Here is a 13131-nt window from a genome sequence, read left to right as displayed (position 1 = left end):
TGTCATAGATGTGTGACCTTGAGAACTAAGAGAACAAATAGGATAGGGCAATTAACTTGCTTGGGAGAGATCTGGAAAACTTCACAGAAGCAGATACTTTTTCTCCAGCAGATGGAAGAAGAGATATATATTAAATGGAACACCTTGTGTAAAAGCTTAGAAGTATAAAGGAGCATGGTTTGTTCAAGGAACCTAAAGTGGCTTGATGTATCTAGAGCAAATGTTGGCAGACTTTTTCTATAAATGGCCAGATAATCAATATTTTAGGCTTTACTGTCCATATAGTCTCTGTCACAACAACTCAGTTCTGCCTTTGAAGCATGAAAGCAACTGTGGACAGTGCGTAAATGAATGACATATCTGTATTCCAATAAAACTTTATTTACAAAAACAAGCAGCAAGATGGATTTGGCCCACGACTGTAGTTTCCCGACCCCTGGCCTGGAGTGTAGATGTCTGGTAGGGAGGGAGAATGGCCAGGAAACTGGTTGAGAAGTTACTCTATGGGCCAGATTGGAACAGGCCTTGAATGTAAGCCCAAGAAGCTAGGGCTTTACCCTGGAGGTTATGGTGAGTCATGGGGTTTTAAGTAGGTATGTTGGTTAGATTTATACTTTACAAATCTCATTTTGGTGAGTAGTATGGTAGCTAGACTGGCAGGAGTAAGACTAGATGTACAAAGGTGAGTGAGAAATGACTGTCTTCTCCCTTACTTTGAGCAATAGCTTCTGGTCTCACTGAGAACAGATACTTCACCCCCGACATGTTCACGTCCCAGCAATCAGTACCAATGGTGTGCAGAGCTGTTGCAGCTAAAATGTGGGTCCTTGCTAGATATTCAAGTGGTAAACAAGAGTTGGGAAGCTTCTCAGATCTGAGGTATGTGTGTTGTGGGTTATTGACATTGTATGTATGGAGAAGTGAGAGGGCAGGTGGTGTGGTGTGGTTTGGGAAACATGGAGGGTGAGCAGTGGGAAACAAGGTGAAAAGGGAAGGAGGAGTAATTGCTTCCAGGGAAGAACCCAGGAGGCCTGCCTGATTCCTGCACCCAAAGATGTGCTGCTCCTCTTCCAGCTTTACCTCAGTGAATTCTGTTTCCTGATGAAGCTGGGTGGACCTATTTTGTTGGGAATTCTGGAGAGATGTCTCCCCTCCTGTCTGCTCTCACCCATACCCCTTCACTACTGCTTCACTTGGGATGGGGTTGCATGCTTTATGCCACTGCCAGGGAAATCACTTTTCTGAGCTCACAGAACTAAATATACCTAGTGACAACTGGTCCCTTGGCTCTTCAGAGAGCTGCTGAGCTGCAGCTCTAGCCAGTGCTGTGTTCCCCCTGGTGAGGTGGGACTCTCACAGAGCCTCTCAGACCTTCCTAACAGAAGAGCTGCTTGTTCTGAGTCTGAGATAGTAAATCTTTGTTGTGGGAGCTGAGAGTTGCCTCTTTGGTTTTGTTTTTGCCTTTTTGTTGCTTTTAAACTTTGTCTTAAATTAGACTTTACCTTTTAGCTGAATGTGGGACAGTTCAGAGTGATAGGGGATAATGCCTGCTACAAGTATATTGGACGTCAGAGTTCTGGTTCTACACAACATTTTCCAATGCTGTGTTTATAGCTAGCTAACTGGGACTGTCTATCAAAGGGTATACAGTTTGGTAGGGGAGATGGACCCATAACAAGACTGAAGAAGGTATATGCAGGGGCCGTGGGAGCACAGAAGTATCAGCTTTGATCAAGAAGCCCTCATTATCTTCCTCTGTACCCACTCCCCCACCTCTAAGCGGTCCCAACTGAGACATCATATTGTTTGATATGGACAGTTAATTTTTTCTTAATTTTTAGTAAATTTTAAACAAAGGCATCTTTATAAAATTTTGCATTATAATATTAATTTTTAATGAGCAATCTACATAAAAACAATGTGCTTGCTATGCAAGCAGTCTTATGACAAGTCCCTTAGCCACTACCTTCCCTTCCCATCAAACTGCAGCTGTTTGCTTCTCCTAAATAAAATTTCAGTTGTCACTGGAATTCACTGTTCCTAGACCTTTAGGTTGTTTTTTTAAAGGGAGTTGGACTTTTTGGGTGAAATTTGATTTTTTAAGTATAGTTTCAATTTATAAAATGCTTTGTGGGCTATTAAAATACATGTGCAAAGGCAGTTTATGATTTCTGCAAACGTGACTTATTTAATCCTTTCCACACTCAAGTGAGAGGGATAATTAGCCCTCATTTTGAGGGGAAAACAGGTTCAGAGATGCTGACTCGCTTGCGCCAATGTCACACAGGAAATGGTCTGTTTCTGTAGGTTCTGACTCTTTATATTTACTGTACACTCCTTTCCTTTCCTTAAGATTTGATGGTGGCAGCCCCACTTCTTTGTTCTCTAGAGAGGTTCCACTCAGCATCTGGCCCTTCCTTTAGGTATAGCTTCCATCAGCCTACGTTCGTCACTTGACCCCCTCTTCCTGCACAGCTCCTCTGTGTCCACTTGGCATCAGGTGAAGTAACTCAAAAACTGGGGGCTAGAATAACCTAGAGTCTCAGTCACTCACTTGTCTGATTCCTGGGCTGGAAGACTCAGACATCTGGGCCTGCTCAGGCATCGCTAACTCTCTATAGTCTCTGCAAATGACCTCTCCAGAATGGCAGATTCAGGGTGGCCAGGCTTCTTACATGTTGGCTCAGTGCTCTCAAGGCGTGTGTCCCAAGAGGGAGTGAGCCAGGTAGACTTTATACTGCCTTTTCTAACCTCGCCTGGGAAGTCATTCAACATCATTGCTGCCATGTTCTGTTTTTCAGAAGATGAGTCACTAATGTCAGTCTGTGTTCAAGGGCAGAGTTCAACTTTTGGGGGGGATTGTCAAAGACTTGGGAACATATTTTAAAATCTTCACAGCAAGTAATTTAATCTCTTTAAACTTAATGTTTTGAGGCAAAATTTGGGGGCAAATTGTGTTCTTGTAGAGTATTACTGTTCTCATTTGTAAAATAGGTATGATATAATCCATTGGTTGTGAAGATTAAATGAGAACATAGAAGCTCTTGGAATGTTGCTTAGTGTATAAATAAGTGCTCAAAAGTTGTTAATTCCTCTTCCTTTTTGCATGATTAAATAATATGAGGAAGGAATTTCTTATTTTATATTTTTTTCTTGACTGAAACATGTAACAAAGAAGAAAAGGCAGTCTGGTTGGCAAGTAGGACATTCCCATGGAAGGACACATAGATGATGTGATACACTTGTACATCTGGCAGATGGGATGTGCTGTGACCTGTGAGGAGATCTTAGTGGGGTGGCACCCAGCTGTCTCTTGTGACTTGTGTGCTTTTCCCTTGCAGTTCCTGAGGGAAGACCTCAATTACCATGACCCAACAGTGAAACACAGCACCTTCCATGGTGAGGATAAGCTCATCAGCGTGGAGGACCTGTGGAAGGCATGGAAGTCTTCAGAAGGTAATTAATAGCTTGGTTGTCAATCCTAGTTCCTGGAAGGTTTAGAGAAGAGAGAAGAAGATGGGTAGCAATTTGGCTATAAAAGGACATGAGTAAAAATGCTTAGTAAAGAGCAAACTACTGAAATGGTTCTACATCCAGTCACTGAAAAGAGACTGTATCGAGACTGAATAACACTGAGTAGAGTCACTCTGCTGAGAATGGGGAAAGATGCTCCAAAGAGAGTTGGGTTTGTTCTTTCGTAGAATTCTTATTGAAAACCATCCTATTTCCCTACCCCTCTCTTCACCAGCCCCCCACATCCCCCAGAAGAATCCCCCAGCTTTGGCTGCTTCATCTCCAGAGACAGGGAGCCTATTGGCTTTTTGAAGCAGCCCTTTTCTTCTGAAGATCCCCACTTGGTCCTGGCTCTGCTGAGTCCTGGATGATTCAAAGGTTGGGTCAAAGTACAGTTAACACTCTCTATTGAGTCTTCTCTTCCAGGTAAAGTAGACCTAGTTAGAAGAAAGCATTTTTTTTTCCCCCATCCTACTCTTCATCTTAGTCTCCTTCATGTGGACACTCTCATTAATGTCTTTCTTAGATCATGGCTCCTAGAGTTGGACACAGAACCACAGGTGTAATTTGATTAGCACAGGGATGCCCTGTGTGTCTGTTAATGCAGTCTGATTAGCTACTGTTATCTTCAGCAGTCATATCACTCTTCAGACTCATGTTGAACTTATTAAAGCTTTAGCTCTTTAGATTCTTTTCTTGTGTAAGACTGCTAAACTATGATTGTATGCTCAGTCTCTCAGTCGTGTCTGACTCTTTATGACCCCATGGACGGTAGCTTGCCAGGCTCCTCTGACCATGGAATTTTCTAAGCAAGAATACTGGAGTAGGTTGCTATGCCCTTCTCCAGGGCATCTTCCTGACCCAGGAATTGAACTCGCATTTCTTGCATCTCCTTTATTGGCAGGTGGATTCTTTGCTCCTGGGCCACTTGAGAAACCCCACTAAACTAAGAGTACCTTTTCTTTGGGGAGCGGTTGTTTTTCCTAGAGCATTTGCTTCAGAATTCCAAATGAAAAAGCATATCTAACTGTGTGAGAATTGACAGGGAAGGGAAAAAAAGTGCTTTAGCCTCCTTTCCATTTGTGTCTGTGGCTAGAGTGTCCTTTGATATGAACAAGAATGGAAGCAATCTCTCCCTTGGCTCTCTGAGGGTAGGTCTTGGTGCTAAAAAGAATTAAACGTAAGGGACCACCAGGGTCCCTGGTTTTTCAGATGAGGAACCTTAGGCCTAGATTTATAAAGTTATTTGTTCATTGTATTTAGTAAATAGTGGAGTCAGGACTTAGACCTGGGCCTTCTGCTCTCTAGGCCAGTGTTTTTCCATACCACCTTGGTTGAAAGCACTGATCTGGCTGTAGAGAAGATCAGTTTTGGTAGGAATGAGGCAGTTTCTATTTTTGTTTAAATTCTTACCTAGGATTATGGAATTTCAGTTCTGGAAGGGGTCATCTATAATGTAGATGGAAAACATTAGATTTAAACAATAAAAGCTAGATGCTAATCCTGATTGTAGGCTGGACAGGCTGATACTTCCTATTAACTCTATTTTTTTAAAAGTCAGCTTAGAAGAATCATAACTTAGCTATATACATAGCTTACTGGAAATCATTAGAAGTTGAGTTCCTTGGGGTGTTTTTGTTTAATAGCTCATGAGCAACTCAGGCTGTCTACTGATAAGAGATCAAGCACAGAAATGATCTTTGGAATGGTATCAGCACCGCCAGGAAAACTCTTCTAACACTACCATTTAATTTTAGTTTTCTTCTTTTTCTGTAATAACTTGAGGCCATGGCGCCTGGGTTTTAAGAGTGGATGTCATAAGTAAGAACTTAGAATGAAAGATGGCAGGGAGAACATTCCTGGCCTTTTCTGAAAGCCACAGAGAAGAACTGGGAAGGAAAAGTGACCAAGAGAGTGCAGAAACAGAGGGACTAAATCATAATATTAGAAAACAACTCAAGGCAATTTTCTGGTAAGGACTTTATTTCTGGACTTAGCAACTAATTGGAACACTTCCAAACATGTTCTAAATGACAGGATGATGGAAGATGGTGGAGTGAGTTTTTAAGAGTTGGTACCCATCACTGATGATCAGAGAAAAATGTTTCAATGCAGTGATGTTGCTCACAGCTAAGCTAGAAATGATACATACATACAATTTTTGGATTTGCTCACCATGTGTCATGCCTGATGGTTTGACAAACTAAAAGTGAGAATCTTATGTACTGTTTCTCCAAACAATTTGTTTCATTATTCCAAGTAAAGCTCCTAATTTCTCTGGAGTTACAATTTCCAGGGCTACAAAAAGCATGTACTATTTTGGCACTGGCTCAAACTTGCTGGTCTGGGTTTTGCTAGATGATGTAGTTATCAGCAGTGGTCATTTCTATTCAGAACATTAGCTGACTAATGTCAGTACCATCTATGTGATTAGTGTTGTTAACATTTTCTGACTAATGTTGGAGCCAGTCTTTTCTCTGTATTTAGATTTAAGCCAAAAAGCCTGATAATTTCTACATTAGCCAGCTCTGAACTTTAATAATAAAAACAGCAGTAACAACTAAAAAACTGATATTTAACATGTGCTAGGAATTCCAGTTGAGCTATTTCAAATCCTGAAAGATGATGCTGTGAAAGTGCAGCACTCAATATGCCAGCAAATTTGGAAAACTCAGCAGTGGCCACGGGACTGGAAAAGGTCAGTCTTCATTCCAATCCCAAAGAAAGGCAATGCCAAAGAATGCTCAAACTACCGCACAATTGCACTCATTTCACACGCTAGTATGCTCAAAATTCTCCAAGCCAGGCTTCAGCAATACAAAAACTATGAACTTCCAGATGTGCAAGCTGGTTTTGGAAGAGTCAGAGGAACCAGAGATCAAAGTGCCGACATCTGCTGGATCATTGAAAAAGCAAGAGAGTTCCAAAAAACATCTTCTTCTGCTTTATTGACTATGCCAAAGCCTTTGACTGTGTGGATCACAATAAACTGTGGAAAATTCTGAAAGAGATGGGAATACCAGACCACCTGACCTGCCTCTTGAGAAACCTGTATGCAGGACAGGAAGCAACAGTTGGAACTGGACATGGAACAACAGACTGGTTCCGAATAGGAAAAGGAGTATGTCAAGGCTGTATATTGTCATCCTGCTTATTTAACTTATATGCATAGTACATCATGAGAAATGCTGGGCTGGAAGAAGCACAAGCTGGGATCAAGATTGCCGGGAGAAATATCAATAACCTCAGATATGCAGATGACACCACCCTTGTGGCAGAAAGTGAAGAGGAACTAAAGAGCCTCTTGATGAAAGTGAAAGAGGAGAGTGAAAAAGTTGGCTTAAAGCTCAACATTCAGAAAACTATCATGCATCTGGTCCCATCACTTCATGGGAAATAGATGGGGAAACAGTGGAAACAATATCAGATTTTATTTTTTTGGGCTCCAAGATCACTGCAGATGCTGATTTCAGCCATGAAATTAAAAGACTCTTACTCCTTGGAAGGAAAGTTATGATCAACCTAGATAGCGTATTAAAAAGCAGAGACATTACTTTGTCAACAAAGGTCCATCTAGTCAAGGCTATGGTTTTTCCAGTGGTCATGTATGGATGTGAGAGTTGGACTGTGAAGAAAGCTGAGCACTGGAGAATTGATGCTTTTGAACTGTAGTGTTGGAGAAGACTCTTGAGAGTCCCTTGGACTGCAAGGAGATCCCACCAGTCCATCCTAAAGGAGATCAGTCCTGGGTGTTCATTGGAAGGACTGATGCTAAAGCTGAAACTCCAATACTTTGGCCACCTCATGCAATGAGTTGACTCACTGGAAAAGACTTTGATGCTGGGAGGGATTGGGAGCAGGAGGAGAAGGGGACCACAGAGGATGAGATGACTGTATGGCATCACCGACCCGATGCATATGAGTTTGAGTGAACTCCGGGAGTTGGTGATGGAGAGGGAGGCCTGGTGTGCTGCGATTCATGGGGTCGCAAAGAGTCGGACATGACTGAGTGACTGAACTGAACTGAACTGATAATATAAGCATGATTGATTGACCACATGATTGAATTCAATCTCCAGCTCCCTGTTCCTCCCCTAAGGTTGGGCTGATATCACTTGGTTCAAAGTCCCAATCCTTTAGTCACATGGTTGATATTTCTGGTGAGCAGCCCCCATCCAGAGTTCTCTTATTAGCATGAACTCAAGCGTGATCCAGGGCCCTCCACAAATAACAAAGATACTCCTATCATCAAGGGAATTGACCTTAAGATTAAAAAACAGCCAAATTCTTTATTATACACAATTAAGTCATTAAGTAAGGGAGAACTGAACTAGTAGGGCTGAGGAAGAGTTGAGAACAAGGGCAACTCCAGGGATCCCAGCAGCCAGGACTGGGGAATTGGTGTCTTCTACCTGGTAACTCTCATATGACTCAGCTATATGAGGTGTCTTTGTTCAAGAGTCAGATATGGTGGAGGGAGAATCAGGTTGGCATAGTTTGGATCACAGATTTATGTATGATAGTGATAGTGAGAGAGTGTGTGTGTGTGTGTTGTGGGGTGGTGCTGGAGGGTGCTGTAAATTCGAATCCCTTTAAGATCCTTGAGGTAAGGGGAGTGGCAGTTCTTCAATGGAAGAGAAGCTGAGTGAATTTTGTAGAATCTTTGAGAAATAGAATTGTTGTTTGTTTGAGCCAGTGAAAACAGTAACTATGCCCTTTGTAGTGAGGGTAGGCATTGACCCAAGAGAATTACCTTCTAAAGCGTGGCTTCCATTCTTTAAACAAAGTGTGCTGTTTTACTGTTTCTTCTCCCCTTTCCTGAACATGAGGTTTAAAAGGATGTTGTCTGTTGAAAAAAGCATATTTTGTAATAATTTCTTAATTCATTTTTATGGATCAAAAGCACCTTAACTATCAAGTTTGATTCTAACTAAGGAATATGATTCCAGATAAAAGCAAAAGAACTTGGTATTCTGGTATCACTCAGAACTTTGTCTTGAGAGGGTGTTTGTTTTCTACTAGGCTTTTGGAAATAAGAAAATAAGCTGACTGTCCTCCTGTTCTATCTGTGCTCTTCATTGTAGGACAGGATTTTTTACAGGAGCAGTAGAGCAATATTGGAGAACCAGAAGGGTTTCTGGAAGAAAACTCAGCAGAACTGGCCTCTCTGTTGACATAACACAGGGGACCAGGTGGCATTGGCATTTAGCATAAACCTTTTCAGAAGTCAGATCAATATAAAAGAGCAGACATCCCCTTTTTGCTTTTACATAAACCTGACAAGAGATCTATTTATTCTGTCCTTTTAGCTATTTAAAAATTACTTTGCTAAGTGAATCTTCAAGTCATTTAGTTAAATTCCTCAACCATTAGTTGTTTGTTGCTACATTTTTTGGGGAAAAAAGATACACTTGGCTTTTTCTTTCTCTTATATTCTTTCAGGTATAAATATAAAATGACTGTGATAAGTTAAATCACTGCATCAATGCTGGTTGTATTTTGTTATCTAAAAAAAAATGAACAAACCACAGTCATTTTCTATTTATATTAATAACCACTTGAGGGTTAAAATGTCCTACTTGTATCCCCATTTGATAAAGGAAACTGAGCATCTCTCACCTGTTTTTGTTTCCAAGTCCAGAGGATTCTACCTCTTTAATATATTTCATGTGCATTTCCTATGATACTGTTTTCATTCAACTACCTCTTCTGAAGGAGATTTATTGAGTTGTAATTGACAATAAAATAAGGTATAGTTAAAGTGTACAGTTTTTAAAGTTTTGACACATATGTACAACTGTGAAACCATCACCACAATCAAGATGGTGAATATATTCATGACCCCTACAATTTTTCTCACAGTCCTTTGTGATCTCTCCCTTCCTACCTCTCAGACAACTACTGATCTTCTTTCAGTCATTATAGGCTTGTTTGCATTTTATAGAATTTTCCATACATGGAGTCATATAATAGGTATTTAAATATGTACTTCTTTCACTTAGCGTAGTTGTTTTGAGATTCACTCATGTTGTTGCATATATAAATATTTTATTTTTATTGCTAAATAGTATAACAGTCCATTGTCTAAATATACCACAATTTATTTATCCATTCACCTACTGATAGACATTTGAGTTATATCCAGTTTTCGCTTCTTATAAATAAAGCTTCTGTGAACATTCACATATAAGTTTTTCTATGGACATATATTTTCTTTTCTTTTAGGTAAGTATCTAGGAGTGAAATGGCTAGATCATTTGGTAGGTATGTATTTATAAAAAGCTGTCAGATTGTCTTCAAAATAGTTGTATCATTATACATTCCCACCAGTAGTGTATGACTTGCAGTTCTTCCACATCCTTGCTAGCACTTGGTATGATCAGTCTTTCTTTTTTCTTTTTTTTAATATTTATTTATTTGGCTGTGCTGGGTCTTAATTGCGGCACATGGGATCTTTAGCTGAAGTATGCGAACTCTTAGTTGCAGCATGCGAACTGTTGGTTGCGGCATGTGGGATCCAGTTCCTTGACCAGGGATTGAACCCTGGGCCCCCTACCATAAGAGCTTGGAGTCTTAGCCTCTGGACCACCAGGGAAGTCCCTGGTCAGTCTTTTAAATTTTAGCTATTCTAACAGTATAGTGTTGTCTTATAGTGATTTTATTTTGCATTTTCCTGATGATTAATGATATTGGGCATCTTTTCATGTGCTAAAGTTGCCATTCGCATATCTTCTTTGGTGAATTATCTGTCCAAATTGTATGTCTATATTTTAATTGGCTTGTGGGTTTGTTTGTTTTTTTTATTGTTGAGGTTTCAGAGTCCTTTATATATTCTGGATATAAATCCTTTATGAAAAAAAAAATCCTTTATAAGATGTATTCTTTGTAAAGATTTTCTCCAGTCTATGGTTTGTCTTATCATCCTCTTAACAGTATCTTTTAAAGAGCAGAGAGTTTTACTTTTTCTGAACTTCAATTTATCAGTAAGTTCTTTTATGGATCATGCTTTTGGTGTCATTTGTAAGAAATTTTGGCTTAACCCACACTTATGCAAGCATTTTCTACTATATTTCTTTCTAGAAATTTTATAGTTTTAGGTTTTACATTTAGGCTTCTGATCTGTTTTGTAGTAATTTTTATATATGGTGTTAAGTATGGATTTTAGTTATTTCTGTGCTTATGGATGTCCTAGTTCTAGAACCATTTGTTGAAAATTCTGTCTTTTCTCCACTGTGTTGCCTTGCACTTTTTGTAAAAAATCAGTTGTCCATATAAGTGTAGGTTTACTTATGGACTCTGTTCTGTCTACAGATCTATTTGTCATTATGTCAGTACCATGATATTTTTATTACAATAGTCTTATAGTAATTCTTTCAGTCAGAAAGTGTTAGCCCTCCAACTTTGTTTTTCTTTTTCAAAATTGTTTTGGCTGTTTGTCCTCAATTCAGCTTGTCAATTTCTAAAAAAAAAAAAAAATTTTATCTGTAGATCAGTTTGTAAGAGCTGACATCTTAACAACATTTAGTTTTCTAACCTATGGACAGAGTATATTGCTACATTTGTTTAGGAGGTACATTTTCTCTCACTATATTTTTTAAAATTAATGAATTAATTTGGTTGTGCTGGGTCTTAGTTGTGGCATGTGGGATCTAGTTCCCTGATCAAGAATTGAATCTGGGCCCCCTATATTGGGAGCTCGGAATCTTAGCCATTAGACCACCAGGGAAGTCTGTCTCAGGATCAGTTTTCAGGATACAAATCTTTCATATCTTTTGTTGGATTTATTTCTAAGTATTTTACAGGTTTTGATTGTATTGTGAGTAGTATTTTTTAAATTGTGGTAAAATATACATGACATAAATTTTACTATTGTGTGTGTGTGTGCTCAGTCACTCAGTCATGTCTGACTCTTTGCGACCCCTTAGACTGTAGCTTCCCAGGGCTCATCTGTCCATGAAATTTTCTAGGCAGGAATACTGGAATGGGTTGCCATTTCCTACTCCAGGGGATCTTCCCAACCCAGGGATCAAACCCCTGTCTCTTGTGTCTCCTTCACTGGCAGGCAGAGTCTTTACCATTGTGCCACTTGGCCACCCCCAATTTTACTATTAAGTGATGTTAAAAATGTAATTTTTGATTGTTGCTTTATAAGAAAAACATAATTGATTTTCTGTATTGATCTTGTGCTCTGCAATCTTGTTAAACTCACTTACTAGTAGGATGCCATCAGATTTTCAAAGTAGACAGTTGTATCTTCTAGTAAAGAAAGTTTAATTTTTTTCTTTTCCAACCTGGATACCTTTTAAAAATATTTTTTCTTATCTGATTGCCCTGGTTAGTATCTCCAGTATCGTGTTGAAGAGAAGCAGTAAGAGCAGACATCTTCATCTTGTTTCTCATATTAAAGGGAAATCATTTAGTCTTTCACCATTAAATATAACATTAAATATAATGCTAAGTTGTGTCCGACTCTTGCGACCCCATGGACTGTAGCCTGCCAGGCTCCTGTGTCCATGGGATTCTCCGGGCAAGAATACTGGAGTGGGTTGCCATTTCCTTTTCCAGGGTATCTTCCCGACCCAAGAATCGAACCTGGGTCTCCTGCATTGCAGGCAGATACTTTACCAACTTAGCTACAAAGGAAGCCCTCAAATATAACATTAGCTCTTGTTCTTTGTTTGTTTGTTTGTTTTTGTTTTCCATAAAAGCCTTTCGTCAGATCAAGGAAGCTACCTTCTATTCCTAGTTTGCTGAGAACTTTGATCAGGGATGGATGTTGGATTTTCTTTCTAAATTTTCTTTATTTTATTTTTGGTTGTTCTGGGTCTTGGTTGCTGAATAGGCTTTTCTGTAGTTGTGGTGAGTGGGAGCTCCAGTCTAGTTGTGGTTCGTGGGCTTCTCATTGCGATGGATTCTCTTGTTGAGGAACATGGCTCTAGGGCTCGAGGGCTTCAGTAGTTGTGGCATGTGGGCTCAGTAGTTGTGGCTCCCAGGCTGTAGAGCACAAGCTCAGTAGTTGTGGTGCATGGGCTTAGTTGCCCCGCAGCATGTGAAATCTTTCTGGATCAGGGATGTAACCCGCATCTCCTACATTGGCAGGCAGATTCTTTACCACTGAGCCACCAAGGAAGTCCTGGATGTTGGATTTTATCCAGTGAGTTTTCAGAGTTGATTGCCTGGTTTTTCTGCTTTTGTTTGCTAATATGATAAATTGACTGATTTTTCCATGTTAAACTAGTTATATTCTTGGGATAAACCCCACTTGGTCATTTTCTAAATATATGGTTGGATTTTACTTGTTAAAAATTTATTATTTTTATTTTTCTATTAAAATGTTTAAATTGAGATATAGTTGATTTACAGTATTTTATTAGTTTCAGGCATACAGCATAGCAATTTTGTATTTTTTTTACGGATTGTCTCCATTAAAAGCTAATATTTCGTATTTGCTAAAACTTTGTTTCAAACTTGTGGACCTTTTTTAGGGGTTTATGGATATTGGTTTGTCATTTTCTTGTTTTATCAGGATAATGCTGGCCTCATAAAATGAGGACTTCATGCAGAATTGGTGTATTTTTCCTTGAATATTTGGTAGAGTTCACAAGTAAAGCAATTTGA

The 13131-nt window shown here is 39.5% G+C and overlaps 1 protein-coding gene across 4 annotated transcripts in view; it reads left to right on the top strand.

The window, feature by feature from the left end:
- Positions 1-13131, top strand: part of STIM1 (stromal interaction molecule 1) — a 206424-nt gene that overhangs the window by 147839 nt on the left and 45454 nt on the right. For all 4 annotated transcript variants that reach the window (XM_088843135.1, XM_055423526.2, XM_055423527.2 and 1 more), the window contains exon 3: positions 3342-3456. In XM_088843135.1, coding sequence (XP_088699261.1) covers positions 3342-3456 — 115 coding nt within the window. The remainder of the gene's footprint in view (positions 1-3341; positions 3457-13131) is intronic.

This window comes from Moschus berezovskii, chromosome 14 (genome assembly GCF_049115385.1).
Source record: "Moschus berezovskii isolate FMDL1 chromosome 14, NW_MosBer_1.0, whole genome shotgun sequence".
NCBI lineage: Eukaryota > Metazoa > Chordata > Mammalia > Artiodactyla > Moschidae > Moschus > Moschus berezovskii.
Note: the sequence above shows the minus strand (reverse complement) of the source record. Positions and strands in the feature narration are given on the sequence as shown.